Source organism: Pseudophryne corroboree, chromosome 2, assembly GCF_028390025.1.
Source record: "Pseudophryne corroboree isolate aPseCor3 chromosome 2, aPseCor3.hap2, whole genome shotgun sequence".
NCBI classification, from domain to species: domain Eukaryota; kingdom Metazoa; phylum Chordata; class Amphibia; order Anura; family Myobatrachidae; genus Pseudophryne; species Pseudophryne corroboree.
In genome coordinates this window covers 228,773,832-228,801,414 of record NC_086445.1, presented here as the reverse complement: position 1 = coordinate 228,801,414, position 27,583 = coordinate 228,773,832, and the positions used below count along the sequence as shown (strand labels likewise).

The 27,583-nt window shown below is 43.9% G+C and overlaps 1 protein-coding gene across 5 annotated transcripts in view; it reads left to right on the top strand.

Annotated features, from left to right (window-relative positions):
* The window catches only part of LRP1 (LDL receptor related protein 1), a 486,645-nt gene that overhangs the window by 425,688 nt on the left and 33,374 nt on the right, over positions 1-27,583 (top strand). For 4 of the 5 annotated variants that reach the window (XM_063952427.1, XM_063952428.1, XM_063952429.1 and 1 more), the window contains 17 exons: positions 2,605-2,690; positions 6,946-7,065; positions 7,585-7,772; positions 7,877-8,082; positions 8,354-8,542; positions 8,938-9,086; positions 9,340-9,433; positions 10,997-11,113; positions 12,163-12,282; positions 13,411-13,533; positions 13,799-13,924; positions 14,166-14,282; positions 16,165-16,271; positions 17,294-17,426; positions 19,720-19,842; positions 23,685-23,807; positions 24,906-25,043. In XM_063952427.1, the coding sequence (XP_063808497.1) occupies positions 2,605-2,690; positions 6,946-7,065; positions 7,585-7,772; positions 7,877-8,082; positions 8,354-8,542; positions 8,938-9,086; positions 9,340-9,433; positions 10,997-11,113; positions 12,163-12,282; positions 13,411-13,533; positions 13,799-13,924; positions 14,166-14,282; positions 16,165-16,271; positions 17,294-17,426; positions 19,720-19,842; positions 23,685-23,807; positions 24,906-25,043 (2,259 nt within the window). Of the gene's footprint in view, positions 1-2,604; positions 2,691-6,945; positions 7,066-7,584; positions 7,773-7,876; positions 8,083-8,353; positions 8,543-8,937; positions 9,087-9,339; positions 9,434-10,996; positions 11,114-12,162; positions 12,283-13,410; positions 13,534-13,798; positions 13,925-14,165; positions 14,283-16,164; positions 16,272-17,293; positions 17,427-17,640; positions 17,745-19,719; positions 19,843-23,684; positions 23,808-24,905; positions 25,044-27,583 lie in introns of those variants that run through there. The other variant, XM_063952431.1, reaches the window with a different exon arrangement.

The following is a 27,583-nucleotide window of genomic DNA, read 5'->3' as shown; positions in this document are numbered from 1 at the left end:
ATTTCTAACTGATCCAGTGGTAATTGATTTATTGAATAATTGGCGACACAACTCATAGCGCTGGTACCTCTTTGCAAAATATACAAATGATGCTGGATTGTTCAAAGGAAAAAATATTTTCCTACTGATCTTGGTGGTAGGAGCCAGAGGTGTTGGAAGCAGAGTATTCCCGGGAAAATACCCTGCTAAAGGCTCCTAAACTTATTCCCAAAGAATTATCAGGCTGATCGGGGCCGAAGCTGACGTCAGACACCATCCCTGAAAACGCTTGGGCACCCCTGCCTTTTCCGGTCACTCCCAGTAAATGGTCAGTTACCACCCACAAATGGCTTCCTCCTGTCAATCACCTTGTGAACGCCCATCCGATCGGATTTTTCGCACCATCCCGTCGCTGGTTGGCAATGCCCTTTGTTGCTGTCCAACGCGCGTGCGCATTGTAGTGCATACTCATATACAGTCAGTACTTGATTGCCCGCTGTGCGAAAATGCACAGCAGCGATCAGGTACTAACTGCGCATGCACCACAATGCGCACATGCGTCGGATAGCAACAAAGGGCATCGCCGGCCTTGTGAGAATAGAGAGGTATACAGTCTTGGGGGGTAATTCAGACTTTCTCACTAGGCTGCTAACTTTGCTGTCCTGTGTTCAGATAGTCGCCACCCAAGGGGGAGTATAAATTCACAGTGCAAGTGTGCGATCACATGTGTATTCCGAGCTGCAAAAATCCAGTCTGTGCGCAGCCCAGGACTTACTGCGATGAGAACAGGCTGTTTGGGGAGGGAGCCGACGTCAGACACCATCCCTAAAAATGCTTGGGAAAGCCTGCGTTTTTCCGGACACTCCCAGTAAACTGTCAGTTACTACCCACAAACGGCCTCATTCGGTCAATCTCCTTTCGAACGCCCGTGCAATAGGAATTTTCGCACCATCCTATCGCTGACCGGCGATGCCTGTTTTTGGCCGACGCACATGCGCAACTGCAGGGAATTATTTAGTAGCAGTTCTGCTAATCTTTCGTTCGATATTCTGCTAAGCTAAGATACACTCCCAGAGGGCGGCGGCCTAGCGCGTGCAATGCTGCTAAAAGCAGCTAGCGAGCGAACAACTCGGAATGAGTGCCTTGGTCCATAATTTTACGACATTTTTTGGGTTCATTGTGTTGGTACAGTAGATAAAGGTGCCAGTTTGGAGGAAAGGTGGCGCTTTTTCACCTATGGAGCATACCCTCCCATCGGGGCAGCATCGAAGCCAGTGTCCCCAAATTGTTGTTTTTTTTTTCTAAGTACTTTTCTTTGACTCCACTGGGGAACATTGCATTTATTTACCTATTACCAGTTATTTATATAGCGCACACATTCCACAGAACTTTACAAAGGATATTTAGGGTTAACTTTTACTGGGGGCCAATGAACCTACCAGTATATTTTGGGATTGTGGGAGGAAACCAATGCAATCACGGGGATAATATAATATACAAGCTCCACAAAGTTGGAGCCATGGTGAGAATTGAACCTAAGGACAAATGCTAACCATTACACCATCCGTGCTGCCTGCCCACCTTTTTTATGCTCTAGTTTTGTTTAAAGTTTGTCAAAATTAAATGGTTTTTAAAGACATTTTACTTTGTTTTTGGTTCTTCTCTGGTTCTGTCCTGTGAGGATTTATTAGAAGAATAATGGCGTGTTTAGCAGAGTGGGGACACAGAAGTGTAAACCCTTTAATTTAAGTGGCGTGATTCTTAAAATCAGATAAATTGTTGGAGAAGACACATTATTAATGATGATCTTATTGGATGGGAGGCCACACTGTCCTGATTTTTGTGCCAGCTCTGAATTAGTAGATCTGGTATTTTCCATATTCACAACTGTGGGCAATTGTATGACATATACTGTATTGCACAATGTAATTAAAAAAAAACCTTCAGCCAAGTGCCCCATGTACAAAAGAATGCCCTGGGTTCACTTACACACTCCTGATTCATTTAAGCCATTAATGAGGAGTCTTAAGGAGTATTTGAGGAGAAAACCAGCAGATTTGTAGTATATAGGGCCTTATTCAAGGTTAATTGCAATTTAAGCAAAATCTTCCTCTAATGGGCAAAACCATGTGCACTGCAGGTGGGGCAGATATAACATGTGCAGAGAGAGTTAGATTTGGCACGTTATATCTGCTCCCCCCACCTGCAGTGCACTTGGTTTTGCCCATTAGAGGAAGATTTTGCTTTTGCAATCATCCTTGAATTAGGCCCAGAAAGGGTTGGTTCCAATATGAAAAGGATGAGGTCTTTAATATTTTCACTTTGTCAGATTTTTTTTTTCCGTTACATGCTAAACTAGGCTTCTCGCTTGTGATGGTTTTTCTTAACATCAATGTAAGCATGCATTTAGTAAATAAGGTCCTAGATACCTGTTGGCAGTGCTTAAACCATTAATATGGACTTGCCTCATTGAGTTATAGTCCAAATGGCAGCAAGGGCAACCATGATATGATTATGTGATGCAAATCTACTGTATAAAATGCTGTCATAGCATATAAAAGATAGACCAGTGGGTGTGGTAAGATCTTATATTTATGATTATATGTATATTTTTATTTTTTGTAGTTGAAGAACCGTTCTTAATTTTTGCCAACCGATACTACCTGAGAAAACTGAGCTTGGGAGGCAACAATTACACACTACTGAAGCAGGTACATATCATGTAACTGGAATCAAGTCTCACTTTAAACATTTTCCCTCCAAATATGGTTTTCTTTAAATCCACTGCTAATATCTAAATCTAAATTAACTTTCCTGACAGTAGTCTCGGAAGTTGATGTGCCCGTCATCTTCTGCATCAGCTGGGCAATTCCCTGACTGCGATTGGCAATTAAATACACAGATTGGCAGACATCAATGATCGTGGCAAAATTTAACATGTTAAAAATCTCAGCCTCGCTGATCACAAGCATTTTTTAGCTGAAACTGGTGAATCAAGGATTTCCAACATGTTGGGTTTACTCAATCCGCCAACCCATGCATCGGGAGACCTGGGAACTGCCCTGATACTCCGTTGATGTATGGGCCCCTTAACACAACTTGCTAAAGGCTATTTGAATCTGATCATTTGCAGCAGCTTTAGAATAAAGCTTAGACCAGAACGGCGTAGCTTCTTAAAGTAATTGCCAACCTTGTATTAAATATAGGTGTTCACCATGACTGGTCACATGAGGTCCGGTTGTGCAGTCACCTGATTTCTTACACACAGAGTAAAGTCTTCAGTTTTATTTATCTTCCACCAAAAAAAAACAGTTGGATTTGTATTGTTTTTGTCAATCCTGATATCCTTCACAAGTGGATATTTCAGACAAAGTTGGCAAACTTTCACCATGTTTGTGGCTAGCATTTGTAATGCATAAAATTATTTTAATAAAAAAAAATATTAATCTGATTGCAGTCAATAAATGGGGTATATGCAATTGCGGTCGAATTCCCGAAATTGTCGAATTTCGGGTCATTTTCGACCAAAAAAAAAATTCGCCTATGCAATTCAGTGCTTTCCGACCAAAAAACGGACTTTCAAAATTCGACTTTTTGAAATTCGAATTTTTGCAAATTCGACTTTTCTGCAATGATACAAGTGCTGCAATTCGACCAAAGCATATTCAATTCAAGTTTGGAAATTCGACAGCAGTGCTTTTAGACAGCAAATTCGTCATTTTCAATCCGCCACACTTTGGAGGGTGAAAACAAATAAAAAAATTTTAAACATGTTTTTTTTTGTGTTTTTTTTGGGGGGAATAGCAGATCTATTTATATTAGAAGGGATTAGGTACTTTTTTTTTTGGAGGCACAAATATTATTTATATATTTTTTAAAATATTATTTTTTTTTATTTTATTTTTTTATTGCTGGAACGGTAAAATACTAAAAAAAAATGGCGTGGGGTCCCCCCTCCAAAGCATAACCAGCCTCGGGCTCTTCGAGCTGGTCCTGGTTCTAAAAATGCGGGGGAAAAATTGACAGGGGATCCCCCGTATTTTTAAAACCAGCACCGGGCTCTGCGCCTGGTGCTGGTGCCAAAAATACGGGGGACAAAAAGCATAGGGGTCCCCCGTATTTTTAACACCAGCATCGGGCTCCACTAGCTGGACAGATAATGCCACAGCCGGGGGTCACTTTTATGCCGTGCCCTGCGGCCGTGGCATTAAATATCCAACTAGTCACCCCTGGCCGGGGTACCCTGGGGGAGTGGGGACCCCTTCAATCAAGGGGTCCCCCCCCCCCAGCCACCCAAGGGCCAGGGGTGAAGCCCGAGGCTGTCCCCCCCCCCATCCAATGGGCTGCGGATGGGGGGGCTGATAGCCTTTTGTGATCATGAAAAGAATATTGTTTTTTCCAGCAGTACTACAAGTCCCAGCAAGCCTCCCCCGCAAGCTGGTACTTGGAGAACCACAAGTACCAGCATGCGGGAGAAAAGCGGGCCCGCTGGTACCTGTAGTACTACTGGAAAAAAAATACCCAAATAAAAACATGACACACACACCGTCGACAGTAAAACTTTATTTCATACGTCGACACACACATACTTACCTATGTTCACACGCCGACATTGGTCCTCTTCTCCATGTAGAATCCACGGATACCTGAAAATAAAAGATCAATATACTCCCCTCAACCAGGGTCCAGAGATAAATCCACGTACTTGTAGAAAATAACAAACCGGACACCCGACCAAACGGACTGAAAGGGGTCCCATGCTGACACATGGGACCCCTATCCCCGAATGCAGAGAGACCTCTCAGTGACAGCTGTCACTGAAAGGTCTCTAAAGCCAATCAGGAAGCGCAACTTCGTTGCGCTCACCTGATTGGCTGTGCGCTGTCTGAACTCAGACAGCGCATCGCACAGCCCCGTCCATTATATTCAATGGTGGGAACTTAGCGGCTAGCGGTGAGGTCACCCGCCGGTCAGCGGCTGACCGCGGGTTAACCCCACCGCTACCCGCAAAGTTCCCACCATTGAAAGTAATGGAGCGGCTTTGCGATGCGCTGTCTGACAGCACAGACAGCGCACAGCCAATCAGGTGAGCGCCACGGAAGTAGCGCTTCCTGATTGGCTGAAGGGACTTCAGTGACAGGAGTCACGTGATGTCCCGGCATTCGGGAGAAAGGGGTCTGATGTGTCAGCATGGGACCCCTTTCAGTCCGGTATGGAGCGGGTATTTGCGTTTTTTTTTTTTTACAAGTACGTGGATTTATCTCTCTGGACGTGGATTTATCTCTGGACGCTGGAAGGTGAGTATAATTTTTTCACAGGTACCTCGGATCGTCGGAGACCGTGGCAGTCGGCGTGTCAACATAGGTAAGTATGTGTGTGTCGGTAGTGTGTAATAAAGTTTTACTTTCACGGTGTGTGTGTACTGTTTTTATTTGGGTATTTTTTTTCCAGTAGTACTACAGGTACCAGCGGGCCCGTTTTTCTCCCGCATGCTGGTACTTGTGGTTCTCCAAGTACCAGCTTGCGGGGGAGGCTTGCTGGGACTTGTAGTACTACTGGAAAAAACAATATCTTTTTATTATCACAAAAGGCTATCAGCCCTCCCATCCGCAGCCCATTGGATGGGGGGGACAGCCTCGGGCTTCACCCCTGGCCCTTGGGTGGCTGGGGGGGGGACCCCTTGATTGAAGGGGTCCCCACTCCCCCAGGGTACCCCGGCCAGGGGTGACTAGTTGGGTAGTTAATGCCACGGCCGCAGGGCACGGCATAAAAGTGACCCCCGGCTGTGGTATTATCTGTCCAGCTAGTGGAGCCCGATGCTGGTGTTAAAAATACGGGGGACCCCTACTCTTTTTGTCCCCCGTATTTTTGGCACCAGCACCAGGCGCAGAGCCCGGTGCTGGTTTTAAAAATACGGGGGATCCCTGCCCAATTTTTCCCCTGCATTTTTAGAACCAGGACCAGCTCGAAGAGCCCGAGGCTGGTTATGCTTTGGAGGGGGGACCCCACGCCATTTTTTTTTCCGGGTTTTTCCCGTTTTTTCCCGTTTTTTAAAATCGCGGCAAAATCCGCCAAATCGGCCGATTTTCGCCCGCGATTCTGGCGAACCCGTTTTTCATTGAATATGGTGAATTCCGGCAGCCACCTGCCGGAATTCACCTGGCGAATTGAGTCGAATTAAAAAACGGCGAAAAATTGCCGCGATTCGCCGTGAATTGCATATACCCCAATGACTGTTGGCTGTAATTGTTTTTAGTTTGGCCAAAATAAACTTCCTATCTTCTCTTTAATTTGATTCTGCTTATATCCGATTCCAGTGTTCTATCTATTTTTAATCTCTTCCTTCTCTTCACACCTCCCAGTCTTCCTTTTTTCTTTAGTTTGTGAACTTGTTTGCTCAGATTTTTCAATCCTCTTTGTTTCAGTGTTACAGTACAGTACATAAAAAAATTAATTTTCTCCTACATTGTTATCTACAAACCATGTGGCTACTACATAGTATGTCTCCCATCCAAGTATTTCCATTACCCTTCTGTGATGCCCTTTAAGTCGTTTAGATCCATTACCCATTTGGTACTTGTAGTATCCTATAAAGCTATTGTTTTCATGAGCTGTTGATACTACATTTTAAACCTACAGACCTAAGGGGACATGTACTAAGCAGTGGTAAAAGTGGAAAAGTGAGCCAGCGGAGAAGCTGCCCATGGCAACCAATCAGCTGCTCTGTATACCTTTTACTGTATGCCAATTATAAATGTTACATCAATGCTGATTGGTTGCCATGGGCAACTTCTCCACTGGCTCACTTCTCCACTTTTATCACTGCTTAGTACATGTCCCCCCTAATTTTGTTACCCTCGTCTACTCTGTAGTGTGACTAGTGTTGCTTCTGATTTTTTCCTCATAAAAGTTCTGTTGATGATGAGCACTACTAAGGTAATATTCCACTGAATCTTATTTCTTCAGGGCCTGAATAATGCTGTTGCGTTAGACTTTGATTATCGAGAAGAGATGATCTACTGGACTGATGTCACTACGCAGGGCAGCATGATCCGGCGAATGCACATCAATGGGAGCAACGTCCAGGTATATATCACACATACTAGCTGCTCAGTGACACTGATGGTATAGTGGAATTGTGAGAATTTACTGATGCCAATAAAAGAAGTAAAACACATCTGTGTGCAAAAAATATCCTGCTTATTAAAAATATGTTGCACACCTGTGGTTTCGGTGCAAAGTTATCACATTATTTGTAGCATCTCGGCCTCATCTGGTCATCCCATTTTTGTAGTATACAGTATACACAATTTGTCAGTAAAAAGTGATGATTGTCTGCCAGTATATTTTTTGAATGGTCTTAGCATTGAAAGAAGTTTTTTAAGGGACGAGGGAAATACTAATTCAAATATCAGAATGTTCTGTTGCGAGAACATAACTGCTAAATATGTACTGAGTTTATGAAGAGTACTTAAAAAGGTGCGAAACGCGAGAGTGCAGTAACTCTTACCTTTGAACAATATTTAGTACAAATTACACAATGAAAGCAAATAGCTATTTGTCAAGAGTCTTTATTGGAGAGCTGAGGTCATCCTTTTATTACAGGTTCTGCATCGTACTGGACTCAGTAACCCTGATGGACTGGCTGTGGACTGGGTTGGAGGTAATCTGTACTGGTGTGACAAAGGAAGGGACACTATTGAAGTTTCCAAACTGAATGGGGCTTATCGTACAGTGCTGGTTAACTCTGGCCTGAGGGAGCCTCGTGCACTGGTGGTAGATGTACAGCATGGGTAAAAATCTATTTAATATCATTTGTGCTCTATTATGAGATCTTGTAGTTGACTGCTGTTCTGTTGGTTGATTGGTAAATTTGCGCCACTTTGTAATTTTTCAGCTACTTGTATTGGACAGACTGGGGAGATAATTCTTTGATTGGTAAGATCGGTATGGATGGCACCAACCGCAGTGTCATTGTGGACAGCAAGATTACCTGGCCCAATGGTCTGACCTTGGATTATGTCAATAGCAGAATATACTGGGCTGACGCTAGAGAGGATTATATTCAGTTTGCTGATCTCGATGGCCGCAACAGACACACAGGTGAGCATGCTTGTGGATTGAATTAAATGGGATAGACGGCAGGAAAAGGAAAACTTGTGTGGATTTTATAATGGCTCAGTGTTCTACAACAGGCACACTCTTGAAAAGTGTAAAAGAGAAATAAAATAGTGTGGGATAAGTTCTAAATAGATTTTCTTTACCTAACTCAGTCAACCCTGACAATTACTGAGCGGAATTTTGGAAATAATATCCGGTTAAGGGATAATCATGCCCCCTACTCCATATAATTCATGTTTTACCCTCCCAACAGTGCTTAGTCAAGATATCCCGCACATCTTTGCCCTGACACTCTTTGAAGATTACATATACTGGACAGATTGGGAAACTAAATCTATCAACCGAGCACACAAAACTACAGGAGTAAACAAGTCCATGCTAATCAGCACCCTACACCGACCCATGGACATACACATCTACCATCTCTACCGGCAACCCGATGGTGAGTTCCTAAAGAGCGTTTGATGAAGGCTCCTTATAGTCTGTTGTTTCTTCATTAGATCCTAATTACAGTCTTTAAGAAGCCCCCTCTGGTAGAGTCCAGACAGTCTCACCCATGTCCACCAACAGTATGCTTGCATGTAGGATTTGTTTGCTGCAGGCTTCAAGACCAAATTGTGGGATATTCAGGAGGTGATCATACTCAGGACTGATCTCTTGCACAGAGTATAGGTCTGATTAGACAAATGCTTGTATAGGGATGATGTGGCCATCTTTGAATTCAGATGGAGAGCTGCATTTATTCCCAAGCATGTAATGCCATTGCGGCCAAATTGTGTGCAATTTTTTGCAACGTAACATCGATTAAGTCTCTTTGATCTACTTTTGCTGTTTCAGTTCCCAATCACCCCTGCAAAAATAACAAAGGGGGCTGCAGTAACCTCTGTCTTCTTTCACCTGACGGGGGATACAAGTGTGCTTGTCCGACCAACTTCTATCTTGGAGCAGATGGGAAAACCTGTGTATCCAACTGCACTGCCAGCCAGGTAAGTAGATCCAGGATATATAGTATAAATGCAGAAGTGCTACATAGCAGAATGAGAAATGATTTATAAAAAGAAGTATTGTTATCCTTACATGACCATTTCTATGTACATCATGTTCCTCAATATTTGGATAACAAGACACTTCCTCATGCATTGTGATGAGGGCAAGAAGTGTCCCTTGTGGGTTCATTTAGAATAGATGTGAGAGGCGAAGAATGGTTCTTCTAATCCTGCGTTTTCCTCAAACTTTTAGTTTGTCTGCAAAAACGACAAATGTATTCCCTTCTGGTGGAAATGTGACACGGAGGATGATTGTGGCGACCGATCAGATGAGCCTGCTGATTGCCGTACGTAAAAATAAGTGCACATGATAAATGTTTCATTCTCCCTACTGAGAATGTTCTGTGTAAAAGCATTTGGGACCCAGCATACACCTGTGCTTTACATCACACTTCAGCCATTTGTGCAGAGACAATTTGGCAGTTTGTTCTGGGCCAAGGGGGGTGGTCTCAGACGCCCCAGAGCCGGATTAAGGGGGGGGTCCCGGGGATACGTACCCCCGGGCCCCCCTTCCCAAAAGGGCCCCCTGCCACACCACCAGCGGCGAAACTTGCGCCAGGGCAATGCACAGAGGCCCAGCGCAGTGAAGGGGCCCATAGCCGGCAGCAATGTAATGAGTCAGCCTGACTCATTACACGCTGCCTGCACACAGGACACGGCGCCAGTGAGTGAGAAGGGTGATCTCATCACCCTTCAACTCTGCACCGCGCTGCTGCAGCAGCTATCAGTTTCATGTGTTGTGCACTGTCTGTGACTGCATGCTGTGGGAGGAGGGAGGAGGGAGAGTCACTGACAGGGCAGCAGTGTGTGCACTGGAGACGTCAGCACTCACCCCCTGCAGTGAAGAGCCTTGCCGGAGCCAGAGCCAGGAGGTGCAGCAAAGTAAGTTGTGGATACAGAAAACACATGTACTACTGTAAATACAAAGGTGTGTGTGTTTTGCTGGCTGTGTGTGTATGTTTAGCTGTTTGTGTGTTTGTTTTGCTATGGGTGTGTATGTGTATATCTGTTTTCCTATGGGTGTGTGTGTATGTGTTTTGCTATTGGTGTTTAGTGTGTGTATGTGTTTTCCTATGGGTGTGTGTTTGTGTGTTTAGCTGTAGGTGTGGGTGTTTTTTCTCTATGGGTGTGTGTGTATATATGTATTCTAATGTGTGTGTTTTACTATATGTGTGTATACAGTACATATATCAATATCTACAGATATAGCCATGCTCATGACTAGTGTGCCCATGTCTGAGGCATAGGGGGATATTCAATTAGTGCCGAGTTTTCAGACAGTCGGAAAATCGGCACTAATTCGACCGTTTGATTGCCAATAGCGAGAGTTTTCGACAGTGTTTTGCACCGTTTTCTCCATGCCTTTTTTTGGGCGGTCGAATAGACAAAAAAACTGTGAAACGCACGGACGGCTCAGCTGTCCAATAACGTATGAGTGAAGTAGGCTGCCACAATGGCTGAGCGGCAGGCTGCTTCATTCATACAAGATTGGACAGCTGATCCGTCGCTCTGCTGTCTGTACGGTTGGCGGGGACGGGAGTTCAATTCGTTCACTGGATGGTATGTGAGAGACATTCCCCCCCCCCCCCCCCCCCCGGTCCTCCTCCTCTCTTGAATAGGGGCCCCACTGTTTTAAGTACCCCGGGGCCCCCAGCGACTTAATCCGGCTCTGAGACGCCCAGGTTATATTTTAACAGACAGGTGCACTCCTTTTCTATTAGTATACTATAAGGGTCGGATTTCATAGGTAGCACTTTATCACTTGCTGTCCTATACAGTTCGTATCAAATTCTGTCACTGTCAGCCACTCTCCTATCCACCCACGGCTTTATTCTGTCTTCTCTCTACAGCGGACTTTAAGTGCCGCCCAGGACAATTCCAGTGCTCCACAGGAATCTGCACCAATCCCGCATTCATCTGTGATGGGGACAATGACTGCCAGGACAACTCTGATGAAGCCAACTGTGGTAAGGCCTCTGCCAGTGGAGTATTGTCTTTGGTATGGCTTTTTAATTCAGGTAGTGCATAAGCCTAAATGATTCTGATACCCTGAATACTATTGCAGTTAACGCACTGGTCTGTCTAGCCATAGGCAGGGGAGGGTTAGTACTTTTGTCCCAGGGGAAAGCATATGAGCTTCCTTATGTCTCATTGCGACTGGCAGATGTGTCAAATCTATTTCCAATGGAATCTAAAAAAAATTTATAACGTTGAAAAAATTGATGATCTCACCCTCTTCCCAGAACCCGTGTGTTTTTAATTTAACATAATCTTAGACAAATGATGAAAACAAAAATGCTAAATAACCTATATTTGCTATATTTCGCATTGTAGTCTGAAGGGCTTAATATGCAATTTGAGTTTGAACCTCCTCTTCCTATTTATGAATCCTCTGTTGGGTTACACGGCAGTCGAAAACAATATATGACCAAAATGCCATAAGAGGTTTTACATACAGATACTATACAGGAACAAGACCCATTAGCCTCAGTGACTGCCAGCCACCACCCGTTGGGTGAGATCATTATGCCTTGACCTGGCCACGTCCCTAAGCACGGGCCCCTACCGCTGCACTCCTCCGGTGGGCTCTTCATGCCCCAGTCTGACACTGGTTGGTTCTCTCTTGAGTTCCATTGGAAAACTAAATGTTCTGTTTTGTGAAGAACAAGAAAAAAGTGTATTGAATTGACAGGTCTGAAACTTTATTTACTAGATTATTATGGACATGTATACAAACTTTTCTTCAGGTATCTATGTAGAAAAAGTAATTGTGCACACATTAGCTAGCTGTATTTAAAGCATGCTATTTCTAGTACGGTTTACAAAAATAAACGCAAACGTGTCACTGGCTGCTAGGAGCAAACTACCTTTCATTGTTTGCTGTGGAAACATTTTCAGAAATTTGCAACTTTCCATCAGGGTTGCGTTAACTAGGTGGGTCACATTGTTAGGGAACCCTCATATTTTCTGTAAATGATTTCATAGGATGCTTTGCTTTTCCTTTCTCCTCCTATAGATATTCACGTATGTCTGCCCAGCCAGTTCAAGTGCACCAACACAAATCGCTGTATACCAGGCATCTTCCGCTGCAACGGTCAAGACAACTGCGGTGACGGAGATGATGAAAAGGATTGTCGTAAGCATTTTAGAACTGAAGTCATAGCAAATTTGTTTGTGCTGATTCAGTGTAATTTCCCAGCAATGTGTGCTTGTTTTTAAATGTCCATGGTATTCATGGTAGTGTAATACTGTTCCTTGTATCATTCAGGAAAGCTGGGAACAGGTTTAGTTATAGTGGGGGTGGGGGTGGAGTTTGGGCACTTTCAATTCTAAGCACTTGTCTGTAGATACTCTTCCTTTACCTCATGGTGTGCCCAGAGGAGTGCTTCAGTTAATCTGATTGCCCCAGAGTGTGTTCATAGGGCTGCTCCTGCAGCATTAGCTTTATTTATTTGTATTGTTTCCTTGCCCTGGATTATTGCGGTAACCTGGAGACCTATACTGAAAAGCCCTGCGAGTGCTGGAAATGCCATAGCTGTGACCCTACTGGCAGGATCCTGATTCCATTGCTGGAGTTGGGTCACTGAGTGGAAGATGGTGACTACTCACCTTTACAGCAGCTGCCCAACCACACACCAAAAGTGGATGGCTACCAAGAAATGTCACACTCTCCCAGCTACTTTTTACACTGGTAGCCATGATGACCTTCAGTTACAGTAGTAGTACTTATTCTGTGCAGGAGCTTGCCATAAGCAGAAGGCAGTTTAGGAGCTCTAGCATTCCCCCAGTGTACACTGTCTACTGTGAAGCACTAGCGGTTCACTTTCACTTTTGTAGGTTTATTTTCTTTTCATGTTGTCTTCTACTACTGTCCTACTGTCGCTAGTTGTTAATTTTCTATGCTGTCATATCAGATAGGAGGACAGAGGCAGTGAGGGGTAATCTAACAAAGAAGCTCAGCTGCCATGCAAAATTACCAATAGGACAATCTGGTGCTGCTTCCACATGCCAGCCCAGGTGTCACCAGTACAAGAGGTACTGTATCCCAGGTGGCCGAACCAACCAGGACCAGGTCCATAGTGGCTCCATTGAAATGCTTATTCAGCCATTTTCTAACTGCTGGATGAATGTGGGTGTCCTCTTCTCCAGATCCTCCTCCTCGTTTCTGGTTAGGAATGGGTATTTTGTTTTTGACACAAGTTTTTGCCTCACGATGTATTTTTGTAAAGCCTTTGTTTGATTATTTTATTTCACTATCTTTTAGCTGAAGTTACCTGTGCTCCAAATCAGTTCCAGTGTGCAATTAACAAGCGCTGTATACCCAGAGTCTGGGTGTGTGACAGAGACAATGACTGCGTGGATGCATCTGATGAACCAGATAACTGCAGTAAGAGCTTCTGTTTTATACTAATTACATGTAATTAAATACAAATTACATTTATATCTAATGACATACTAAGTTGAGATGACACACCCAAAAATGACATTGTTCATATAAATGGGCCATAGGGTCAGTATCCTGTGGGAAAATCAAGTGCCCCTTTGTTGTGTTAGAATACAAAGATATTCTAGTGTATTGTGTATGTATATAAACTAGTATATAGCATGCAGACAGTGCAATATGTAAGCTTTGTGTTCCCCTTGTTCTGCAGCTCAGATGACCTGTGGGGTGGATGAGTTCCGGTGTAAGGACTCTGGGAGGTGCATTCCTGCACGCTGGAAATGTGATGGGGAAGATGACTGCGGGGATAGTTCGGATGAACCCAAAGAAGAATGTGGTATGAAATATTCTTCAAAATGACTTGGTTTATTTTTTGCTAATGCTCTTGTGTTTATGGCACAATTCAATATGGATGTATGTTTTTCTGCTAGCTCTTTTTAGGATCAAACATCATGTTTGTAAAACTTTGACTATTTCCGGAAACATGACTTTCTACAGTAGTAGACTTGCTTTATCTTTTAGTTTGTAAGGCCCTGACGTCTCACTGTACTGACCTGTCCTTTGTTTCCTGATTCTAGATGAACGAACTTGCGAACCGTATCAGTTCCGCTGTAAGAACAACCGCTGTGTCCCTGGGCGCTGGCAGTGTGATTATGACAATGATTGTGGGGACAACTCTGATGAGGAGACCTGCAGTATGTGCATTTTTTACTTTAACGTTTTTAAACTGCTAAACATCTGTACCGCCTAAGGTGCAACAAGGCATGACTGGAATGTGTGTGCCTGGGAACAGGACCACTTGGTCTGATTGGGTCATCAACAGACACCTCATCCCCTTTTACTACACGTATTGCAGCCATAAAATTAACATGAATCCATCTGTTTTGTTTTGCCTTCACCGGCAGCCTATACTATAGATCGGGGTTTTTCAGCTCCAGTAGTCCGGGAACCATAACAGTACATGTTTTCCATACTGGAGCATATGTGCATTCATTACTGACTGACACATTTTAAAATAGTCACAGGTGTTACTATTTACTTCACTTGTGACTATGTGAGGAGACCCGGAAACATGCACTGTTCAGGTTTCCTGAGGACTGGAGTTGGGAAACTTTGTGTTAGATTGTTGCAGTGTTTTTCCGCTTACTCCAAGGTACTGCGTCTTTAGTTTCTCTGCATTACTAGTTTAAGTCTTTTTCCTTATGTCACCGTTTTCTGGAACTCTTAATCCATCTTTATCCATATCATCTCTATGTGGCTTAAGAGGTTCTGTCAGCATAGAAATTCACCTCTTGTTCTCACATGTTGTGTATTTGTGTTGGTACCATTTCACCTCATGTTATGTTTTTCTCCATTTTAACACTGTCGTCCCTGGGGGCATCCAGAGGTAGGTGCTGAATAATCTTTACATTTACCACTGACTGACCATGCTGCTCGCTCTGTATCCCTTTGTTGTATGCTTCCTGCCCTCCTCTCTCTCCCTGGTGTGGTGTTTCCCTACTGGTACAAACCCAAGCATGCCTCCTGAAAAACTCAGGACATAAAAGACTGCTTACTGTACATGCCAGTGTGGCCATCTGCTGGCCAGCCCCAGTTATGTCATAAATGATCCAGCCAACAAGTCTGGCCAAACCAGCCCCATAGTTTCCATATATATATATATATACGTTTATTATGTATTTGTACAATCCTTTTTTTGCAATAAGATTTGTCTAAATGCACTACAGTACTCCAATCAGTTTTGATTGCTGCCCACTGTAGTTGTTTGTTTATCACTCATGCTTTGGACCAGTCACCTAATATCTGGTTTTGCAGAGATCTGACCATCCTAAGAACACAGAGACACTTTGCCAGTTTATTGGGTAAACAAACGGTCAATGACCAGATTGTCGGCACATTGTTTCTCTGTGCTGACGTGCACATTTTTTAGAGCAGAAATCCATCATCTTGGGAATTATGTAGGAGATCACCCAATGTTCAGTCTTTTAGGTATGTCTTAAGACATGAATCACATTGATGTTCATTCATATAATCTGTGATGACTATAAAAGCAGATTCCCAGCTTGGAGCTCTGCGGTTCTCATTTACCTGCTCCCTTGTTTTTGAATACCCTTCACAACAGAAACTAGGGAATTCGCCTTGGGTGCCCAGGCTAATCATTTTTCTGATTTATAAATATTACTTTTATTAGATCCCTTAATATACTGTCTGGTTAATGGTGTTGAACGCTGAGCACACTTTCTCCACTTTTATCAGTCCCATTGCTATTCAATAATATTGGCATTACATATGTAGGCTGCACAAGCCGAGGGAACATCTTAGTCACTGAGAGCTAGTGCTTACAGGGCTGATAGATATGATGCACTGATGACAATAATCTGCTTTTCCAGTGTCATTGCTGACATGTCTGGTGCAGTTTGTGTTCTTAAGGGTTTCATTTTACCCACCTGGGGGTTCATCCACTCCTGTTTTTTCTGTGTGAAGGATGACGAATTATGCTTTTACAATTACAGTTTAAATGTTTATAAACTATACCATTCAAAGCTAGATGACCACCAATTTATTATGTTATTTTAGCACCTCGACCATGTTCAGAAAGTGAATTCTCATGTTCCAATGGGCGCTGCATTGCTGGTCGATGGAAGTGTGATGGGGATCATGATTGCATTGATGGATCAGATGAGGTGAGAACCCAATACACATGGGGGGATAATATGTTATGAACAGCTTGAAGTGTTCTCTGTTATTGATAGCAGATGGAGTTGTACATTATCTACAGTATATTAAAAGTAGAAATTATTTAAGAAGGTTGCATCTCTTATCATGGGCGAGTCATTTTATTGCCTATTAAAGGTCCATAAAATAAATTATGAATAAAGCAGGGTCCAACTAATATGTAACTGGATTGTTAGAGTATGGGCTTACTTTGTTTGATTTTTAGAGATTTGTCTTGGGGTTCATTTTACCATCTGTACCCTACCGCCAGCTGGTATTACATAAGACAGTCGCTTCCGGTGTCTGCTGCAACCCAGTCTTGTGACACCAGAAAGAGAATAGCAACTTTCATCAACTGCAGCAGGAACTGCCTGCTTCTGGGTTGTGTGTGCAGCTGCTCCAGCAGCTCTGTTTTATAGTGCCTCTGGCTGGTTCCTCCTCACTGCTTACTTTGATTCATGAGTGCAGGGTAGTAAGGAGAGTGCTTGCTTAGATTGTTGGGTTCAATGCAGGACAGCGAGAAAAAGATATTGGGGCAGATGTACTAAGCCTTTGAGAGTAATATACTGGGAAGAGAAAAAGCACCAACCAGTTAGATCCTGTTATTTTTTAAACACAGCCTGTAACATGGCAGTTAGGAGCTGATTGGCTGATACTTTATCTCTCTACATTTTATCCCTCGTACATCTCCCCCATTAGCTCTTATATGTAGGTGACCAGGAGACAGCAAGTATAGTTATCTTACAGTAATCAAGTAAAGTAAAATTACTTTTTTCCATTTATTGACTAACATAAATGTAAAATAACAGCTCCCATCCTGTACTCTTATGTACATATGGAAATACATGAAAAACCGCATTGATGCATATATACAAGACCCTTGCTTTATTTAATGTCTTGCAAGTTATTCCATTTATCAGCATGTCATCTACCTATTTGTCTGGAGTAGCATAACCACCTGTGTTCACACTGCTTTTTCCACTTCAAACAGAAAGGCTGTCTGTTGCGATGTGAGCCTGACCAGTTCCAGTGTACAAACAACCATTGCATCCCGCATCGCTGGCTTTGTGACGGTGATGCTGACTGCATGGATGGAAGCGATGAGATGAACTGCAGTACTAGAGGTAAGATTGCCTCTTATATACTCCACTATATCCATATTCAGTTATTGCTTGTTGATTATGTATTTGACGTTCACGTAAACAGATGAATTAAAGATAGTCAGTTCATAGTTTTAAAGATTTACAAACTGGGCAAACCAATGCTGCCTAGATATGAGCGAAACAATCGTAGAAGCTGCTTCACTCCAATTCTCCGTTACCCCATTTCTGTCCCCAGTCTAGAACCCAGCAGTGCCAGTCTGGAAATAATTCTGGCATTTCTCTATGCCCAAAGCCCTCTATCCATCTACTCCTTCTACTCCTCTCAATGGCACAAGGTAATAGCTAGCTTTTAAAGTGAAATAAAATTGGTACATATAGACTTATATGTAATGATAGCAGCATAAGCCAGGGCAGGCCAATCAGTCGGATACTAAGAGCCAAAAAAACTATGTATGGCTGCCGCAAATAACCACGCACCCCAGACCTCTCCACATGACACTTACATTCCAATCCTGCCCCTTATATGCTCAACAGATGTATCCACATGGCTTAGAGAACATCCCAATTGCTTCAGACCTCCCCATATACTCCTTGAATACCCATCAGACCTCTTTACATGTCCTTTATATACCCTTAAAACATCTCCACTTACCTCTTACATGACCATCAGACCCCCTACTTTCCATCAGAGCAACCTCCACGCGAATCAGACCTCTTCACTTGCCCTTCATATGCCTTTTGTACCCCTTCACATGTCATCAAACCACCCATAAGCCCCTCATATGCTCATCAGGTATCCTCCCCCCCCCCCCCCCCCTTCATTATGCCACCTCACATGTCCCTTCCTTTGCCAATCATTCCTCCCAATATGTCCACCAGCCTTCTCTTCACACACACATGGCTATCATACCTTCCAAAAAGTCTTCTCATATCCTCCTCCACATAACTTTACCACTGGAGCTCGCAGAAAGGTGGCAGAGCATAATACACTATCCTCCCCTGATTGGATTAGCTGTGTTACTTCACTGTATTGTGCGGAGAAGGTTCTGTGATATGAACACAGTTATCATCCTGCTATTGCCAGCATTCTCCTACCAGCCTTCTGTGCCTGGAGAATCACATTAAGACCCAGTTCATAGCTGGAAGCCTTATTTAAAAGTAGAAAGAGCTGTGCGCAGCTGAAGAACCGCCACCCCTGGTTTAGGCTATATTAGTCTTGGCCTGTTCTGTTCTTCCTGGGACTGGACATGTGCTTGTTTCAAATAATCATAAATTCTTCAGCACTTGCGATGCCCAGACAGCAGCTAATTTGCATAATGCTGTGAAAGAAGTGATAGGGCATCCAGAGTCTGTGGGAGAGGCAGGGTTTCAGGTGATGATATTTTGTAGCATAGCATGAGTGGTAAATTGTTGCAATTAGAAGGATTGTCCACTTCACCAATTTTCACCCCATTTAATCTTGCCTAATTCTTGTTTTTTTTTATTAATTCAACTTTATGGTTTGTTATGTACTTTCATTATGCATCGCATACAAATGACAAGCATATAACAACAAGTTTTATGCAGGCATGGGAGGGTATCCTAATAGCCACATTAAATTTTCAGCCCAAAAAAAAAGTTTTCAGGTGAAAACACATGGGATCCAGTATAAATTCCCGAACCCATGTGTTATCGTGGCTCTGAGGGCTGGTTATTAGGGATTATTTATTTATTACTCGTTATTTATGTAGCATGCACATATTCCACAGTGCTTTACAGAGAATATTTATGTCCATAGCCCCATGATAGCCCCAGTGGACCTTACAGTCTATATTCCCTACCACATGCGCATTCACACACTTGGGTTAATTTTGTTGGGAGCTAGTTAACCTAACAATATATTTTTGGATTGTGGGAGGAAACCGGAGGACCCAGAGGAAACCCTTGCAAGTATGGGGAGACCATACAAACTCCACACAGTTAGGGCCTTGCTGGGAACTGAACCCATGACCTCAGTGCTGTGAGGCAGTAATGCTAACCATTACACCATTCGTACTGCCGGAGGCACCATAAGCATAATCTCTGATAAATGCCGGTTGTCGGATAATTGGATAGCCCCCGGTGAATCCATTCGCCAAAGAAAATCACTGTGGATAATTGGATACCGTCAGTGGTGTTTCAGAAGTACATATGAGTAAAAAAAAAATTGTTTAGTGAACGACATTAGGCTTGCATACATTCGTTTAAATTAGGAAAATGTATGTAAAAGTACGTTGATTTGTTTTTTCTTTTTAGCTATAATTAATCTGTACTTATCAAATGTGCATCTCTTCAGTAGTCCGAACTTGCCCACTGGACGAGTTTCAGTGTAACAACACACTGTGCAAACCATTGGCTTGGAAATGTGATGGCGAGGACGACTGTGGGGACAACTCTGATGAGAGACCAGAGGAATGCTGTGAGTAGCTACCAGTGTTTAGCTCTTCTACCCACGCTATTTTGCATATACTGTAGTAAGAATAAAAAATGTTCTTTCAGCCATCTGGAGGTCACAAACCTCTGGAGTTCAGCTCCTCCAACAGGACGTAGGACTCTTGTAGAACAGAACTCATTCTAACTGAATCCCTCCCACTCCCAATCAGAACTAGGCCCATTGTGGTTTGTGTGTTCGTTTTTAGGGTTTTTGTTTTTTTTCTGTAAATTTTCTGAAGGATTATGGAATGGTGTTCAGTGTTTGAGAGAGATGAACATAGGATGCCCTCTATTTAACCTTGTGTCCTGCTGGGATACCTGGGTAGAGACCACACTAGGATATCCTACAGGGGGAGGTTCAAGGGTCAAGTGCACCTCCCCCCCCATGCACAATTTGCAGCAGAGGACTTAGGTGCCATGACACGAATCACCTCATCACAGTGCTGCCCCAACCACTTCCCAGATTCAGGTAGAATGTCTAGTTTCTCGTGAGTCTTCTAGTAGGCAGAAATAGAGAATAGCAAGACTCATTTAGTGCACTCACAAAAACAGCCTGTAAAAAAAATACCAGAATTACCTCCGTCTTCTATTAGTATTTCTTTAGTTATACAGTATATTATTATACGAGACATTCAGCAGTATAGGATATAATCTGTCACTGACTGCTAAATGTCAGTGACTGTAGAGACCTCTTCGGCCACTATGTGGGACCCTGTAATTATTGATTAGTTGCTGTCAGCGTGCTATTACATGTCAGTCTCTCCAGTCTTTAGTCGGTCCTAATATCAGGGTGTCGGTATCATACATCTCGTCATTCATCAGAAGCTGGGGGCCTGATCAGTGATGGATGCTCATCTGATTTTCCTTTTTGCAGTGGAGCGATTATCATCCATACACACATACGTATAAGTTGCACTGCACATGTTCTGCGATGGTCATCTGTCAGCAGTCGCAGAGCGGAATTATTTACAAAGTTTTATAGTCTGGGTTCATTTGGATGACAATGGGGAGTAGCAGAAAAAAACGCAGGTGTGACGCGATTGTTGTGGGTGCGTGTTTGAGGCTGCGGTCCTATTTGCAGCTGCAATGTCTCCGGAGTCTTACTTCCTGCAGCCATAGGGCTACTCTGAATTTTGATAATCGATAGAGCTGCGAAGGAAGCTGCATCTGTGTACCTAGCTTCTGGGCTTGGTGAAGCTGCCGATAGGCATCATAATACAAGTCCAGGTGGCTGCTGCATCTGCATATGTTTGCACAACCGCTGTGTATGAATGCATTTGCATACAGCTCTGAAACAGGCCGATGTTTACGTACATCTCCGATGGTGTGATGGCTGTTCTGCAGCCATTTGGGAGAGGGAAGGGGGTGGTAACATGGAACGTTTGTCAAATTGGGGGCATGTCAGCCCCATTTTGTAGGTGTGCAAAAGCCAGTGTCTGTGTCTGCCAACGCATATTTACTGGTCTCTGCGGGTGATTACTCAGGTATCCGATGTTCTTGCAGATGATCCTGTGCTGCGTCTTTAGATCAGAGAAGCCATGTGTCTATTTACACAGAATGCCTCCTGCAGCATTAGCTTATTATAGCACAGCAGCTGCGTACCATTTCTGTATCAGGATTCCCTTAACCTATACTACCATGGGCTGTGTATAACCATCTGGCCCATAACACAGAGCAGAAAATGGGCAAGAAATACGGCCCTCCTGCTTTATAACTTCTCCCAGTATTTCACACTGTGAGGATCACACAAATGGGAAGATTTGCAGCCATTATGTTGACATGGTCTGAATGTAGACAATCCATGTGAGGACTTGTGGCAGAAAAGGTTTTAACGCAAGTTCAAATATCCCATATTGATGTTGCTTGATATGATATTATACTTGTCTTCCTATAGCAAAAGACATAATAAAATAAAAGAAAATTATATTTTGTGTCCATTTACGCTGGATTATACGGAATCTCAGTCTGTTTATGCAATATGAAAGTTTAGGCTAGGTTTTGCACCATAGTTACCTATTTTGAGTGCATTATTTTGTTACATGAGGCTGATGAAACACTGGGGCAGATTTGAAAAATGACAGGAGCTGATTGGCTGGTGAGTTATCACCTTCCACTTATCACTGCTTTATCCCTTCTCCAGGCTTACGGTGTAATTCAGATCTGATCGCTGCTGCGCGCTTTTGCACAACAGGCGATCAGATCTAAACTGCGCATGCATATACACCGCTATGCGCCAGCGCATCGCATAACAAAAACAGGCATCAGCGCCTAGCGACGGGATGGTGCGAAAAATTCGAACGCACGGGTGTTTGCTAGGAGATTGACAGGAAGAGGCTGTTTGTGGGTGGCAACTGACAATTTTCCAGGAGTGTCCGGAAAAACACAGGCGGGATCTGGCGTTTTCAGGGAGGGTGTCTGACGTCAGCTCCGGCCCCGATCAGCGGGATCCCATCACAGCGGCTGAGTAAGTCCTGGCCTGCGCAGAGACTGCACAAACTGATTTTTGTGCAGCTCAGCTCATGAAGCGATCGCACACTTGCACAGTGTTTTCCCCTCCCCCTGTAGGCGGCGACTATCTGATCGCAGGGTAGCAAAAAATACAGCCCAGCGATCAGGTCTGAATTACCCCCTTAATACATCTGCCCCATTGTTACTTCTTTTTAGCTCAACAGGAGTATTTCAGGCAGTAGCTGATTATAGCTATTTTTTTTAATGTTCCATTTCTCCAAAAATGGCACTTACAGTATAATTGGTGTTAACTGATTATCAGTCCTATCCCATAGACCACCATATCTAGCTTAGTATCTACAGCAAGATCATTTGAATACCATCGAACCATCGTCCACTTGGCTCATATTACTCAAGTAGATCTGAATTACATATCTATTTTGTTTTAGAAATATTTAGTATTCTGCATTATTGCTAGGACTGTTTTTGACTTTCCATCCTTGGCTCTCATGAGAGAAGGAATGAAGCTACACATGTCTCGTTATGTGACCTCTCTTCTCCTAGTTTTGCACAATAGTAACAAAAATGGTATCTGGTCCTTGTTATGTCCACATGATCTTATATAAGCTTATTCACTAGGTAGACAGTCTAGTTGCCTTCTATAATTTCAGTTAACTTGGTATTGGACTGTAGGCTTTAGCTAGTCATGGTCGCAGAGGGCCTCTGGGAATAGGTATCTGAATGAGCACAAGTTCTTCCTGTATACAGTATGTTGGACTGTTGGATAAAGATTGTTGCTTTATCAGTAGTGGGCCTTGGGAGGAAGGTATGGCAGACAGTGGTCTCTTTACTGTACTTCTTTCCCTAATTAAAGGTTTTGGGATATCCCTAGAGTGGTGTCTATTTCTCCTAGATGGCTGAAAGAGAAAAATAGATTTTTTAACTTACCTTACTTTGAGCTACATTCTTTCTCTGAAGCCAATTGGGGTCACAGACCTATACACCCAGTGTCCCTTTAGGAATGTGTTCTGTTGTGGTTTACCTGTGCAGGCTCTTGTACTGTTACCGGTCTTCTCTTTGCTAATGAAAGCTGGTCTGCTTGGTAGGGGTAGGCGTTAAGCTAAGTATCTGTGAGAAGGAGGTAGAGTACCCTGCTTCCTGCGTGTGGTGCTGCGCCTTCCCCAGAGTGATGTCTGTGCCCCTCAGTGGTATTGATGGAAAAGGATTTATGAAATCCATTTACTTGGGTTGTATGTGTATACTGCTCTAAATATACAGTTGCATTTTCCTATATTGTAAAAGGAATAATTACAAACCATCCGTGTTCTGCTTGATGTTATGCATTGATGGTCCATCATTTTCTCTTGGTGTCTCTACCAGTGAGGTTCACTTGTCCTCCGTACAGACAGTTCCGCTGCAGGAATGACCGCGTCTGTCTGAGCACAGCACGGGTCTGTGATGGGATCGATAACTGTGGAGATGGCACAGATGAAGAGAATTGTGGTAAGTTAAATAAAAGCTATAGTGTGGGAAGTAGTTATTTGATTTATACCAAATGCTGAATGGAAGTGGAATAAACTAAAAAGTGTTTGTTCCATAAGTGGTTGTATGAATTGGTGATGGCGTTCCCTGTTTTTCTAGCAGTCAAATAATATACATGTGCTAGAAGCTGGAGGGATGTAGTAATGTTCTCCAGGCTACAGATGTGTCCTCATACATCATTGCTGCAGTCGCACCAACCATCCCCTCTCTGTATGCCAGGTCCTGTGAGGCACTGCTAGCGCTTGGGTCTCTTTGTGCATCTTTGTTTACTGAAAATGCACCTAAAGTCTCAATGTGGCTACACTGCACCAGGAGACTATGCTGATTAATTTGCTATGCAACACTTGTATATCTGTGTGCGACTGAGTCTCTGAATCTGTATACGGAATGCTACAATTTAGTAGTTGCAGCTTTTCTCCAATACAGGTTCCATTTTGCTCCGTATACAGACTCCGTATCACACACAATATGCAAGTGTCACATAGCAAATGAATCCATCTCCTGGTGTGTCCTAGTCGTATCGCATTGCAACGAAGATTCACTTTTGCCAAAAAAAGATGCCAGACGTTAGCAGAGTTGTACCGGATCTGGCGTCTCCCTCACGCCAGGTATCTCGCTCTGCGTGGTGTATTGAAGCTACATGTATGAGGACACATCTGTATTTGAAGTTGTACAATGTAGTTTTTCTTTTTTAGCTAACCTTAAACACAAAAGACCCTGTAATAAGGTTGAGTAATATAGCAGTCACGAACAAATATCAACATAAAGCCTGTCAACATGGTTTAATTATAAAAGCAGTATACTACAGTATCTGGAGACTGTTACATAGCATTTGTACACCCAGAGAAAGGTATCTCCCAGGTCAGGAGTTATTCCTCAGTGTAACTACTTATAGACATATCTCCTTCGCTAGTTAGCACATAAATAGGGAGAAATCCATTTGCTACAGTCTATACTTGTATCAGCTTAGACTTTCCATATGTGCATTTAGGAAATATTGTTAATGCCTTAAAAAGAGACCTGATTTGAACAATGTCACTTTTCCATTTGCCCCTTTAGACTTTCACAATGCGCAGAGTTGTGATGTGGATAAAGTGGAGTTCCTGTGTAAAAACAACAAGTGCATCAGCAACACCCTTCTGTGTGACCTGTTCGATGACTGTGGAGATGGTTCAGATGAAGAAACCTGTCCTACTAGTAAGTGTGTGTCAGTTCTACTGAAGTGCTGGTCACCTCCACTACATGCCAGGGTGTTGCCAGTATAGCCACATAAAAGCTTAAATCTTTCTCTTCTAATTATTCACTGACCAAAAGCATTTCCGTCTGGATTAATAGCACTGCATTTGAATCATTAGAGCTTTCCACAGAAAGACAACTAATCTCACACTATCAATGTTTGCTATAATGAAGTGTAGCAGCAGAAAGGTAATTAATGGACATGCACTTTTCCTCCTGCTAAGCATATTTAGGGCACATACCTGTGGGTACCCATATCCACATGCTGAGGATATCCTGACCATAATAAGTCAGTTGCGTATGGGGCTAGGTAGTCAGTGGGTAGCATACTTTGTGTCTCGTACTGGGGGGTTAAGCCAGACCTGATCGCTGCTGTGCATTTTTGACAAGCATGCGATCAGGTCTGAACTGCATATGCACCGCAATGCATAGGCGCAATGGTCCGCAGCACCGGGAAGCGACAGGATGGTGCGAAAAATCAGATCACACTGGCGATCGCAAGAAGATTGACAGGAAGAGGGCGAGTGTGGGTGGCAACTGACTGTTTTCAGGGAGTGTCCAGAAAAACGCAGGAGGGACCAGACGTTTTGTTCGAGGAATCGTGGCATCAGCTCCGGCCCTGATCATGGCATCGGCTGATTATGTCCTGGGCTGTGCAGAGACTTCACAAACTTCTGTTTGTGCAGCTCTCCTGCACATGCGATCGCACCCCTGCACAGTGAATTCCCCCTGTAGGCGGCAACTACCTGATCGCAGGGATGCAAAAAATGCACCCTAGCGATCAGGTCTGAATGACCCCCTGTAAGAGCTGAATAGGTTTTCTCTTACGTCCTAGAGGATGCTGGGGACTCCGTAAGGACCATGGGGTATAGACGGGCTCCGCAGGAGACATGGGCACTCTAAAGACTTTAGATGGGTGTGCACTGGCTCCTCCCTCTATGCCCCTCCTCCAGACCTCAGTTAGATCCTGTGCCCAGAGGAGACTGGGTGCATTACAGGGGAGCTCTACTGAGTTTCTCTGTAAAAGACTTTTGTTAGGTTTTTTATTTTCAGGGAGCACTGCTGGCAACAGGCTCCCTGCATCGTGGGACTGAGGATAGAGAAGCAGACCTACTTAAGTGATAGGCTCTGCTTCTTAGGCTACTGGACACCATTAGCTCCAGAGGGAGTCGGAACGCAGGTCTCACCCTCGCCGTTCGTCTCGGAGCCGCGCCGCCGTCCTCCTCGCAGAGCCGGAAGATAGAAGCCGGGTGAGTATGAGAAGAAAGAAGACTTCAAAGGCGGCAGAAGACTTCAGATCTTCAATGAGGTACCGCGCAGCAGTAACGCTGCGTGCCATTGCTCCCGCATTTACACACACACTGGTGGCACTGTATGGGTGCAGGGCGCAGGGGGGGCGCCCTGGGCAGTATATTGCAAAAACCCCCACCAGTATAAAGATTTGAGCGGGATCGAAGCCCGCTGTTGAGGGGGCGGAGCTTCATCCCTCAGCACTAACCAGCGCCATTTTCTCCACTTTTCTCCACGCTGCAGAGAAGCTGGCTCCCCGGACTCTCCCCTGCTAAACACATGTACAGAGGGCAAAAAAGAGGGGTGGGGCACATTTATTTGGCGCAGTGAGTATATTTATATAAAAGCGCTGTACTGACTGGGATTTTATTCCAGTGTCCGGTGGCGCTGGGTGTGTGCTGGCATACTCTCTCTCTGTCTCTCCAAAGGGCCTTATTGGGGGGACTGTCTCCATATATATATATATATATCTATCCATGAGTGTGTGGGGGTGTCGGTACGTGTGTGTCGGCATGTCTGAAGCGGAAGGCTCATCTAAGGAGGAGGTAGAGCAGATGATTGTGGTGTCTCCGTCGGTGACGCCGACACCTGATTGGTTGGATATGTAGAATGTTTTAAATGCAAATGTGTCTTTATTACATAAGAGAATGGACAAAGCAGAGTCCAGAGAAAAAACAGGGAGTCAATCCATGGCTTTGGCTGTATCACATGGCCCTCCAGGGTCTCAAAAACGTCCCCTGTCCCAAGTAGCAGACACTGATACCGACACGGATTCTGACTCCAGTGTCGACTACGATGATGCGAGGTTACACCCAAGGGTGGCCAAAAGTATTCATTATATGATTATTGCAATAAAAGATGTTTTGCATATCACAGAGGACCCCTCTGTCCCTGACACGAGGGTATGCATGTTTAAGGAAAAGAAGCCTGAGGTAACCTTTCCCCCATCTCATGAGCTGAACGCGTTATTTGAAAAGGCTTGGGAAACTCCAAACAAGAAACTGCAGATTCCCAAGAGGATTTTTATGGCGTATCCTTTCCCCGCACAGGACAGGTTATGGTGGGAATCCTCACCCAGGGTGGACAAGGCTTTGACGCGCTTGTCCAAAAAGGTGGCGCTACCGTCTCCAGACACGGCAGCCCTCAAGGATCCTGCTGATCGCAGACAGGAAACTACCTTAAAATCAATGTATGCACATACGGGTGCCTTG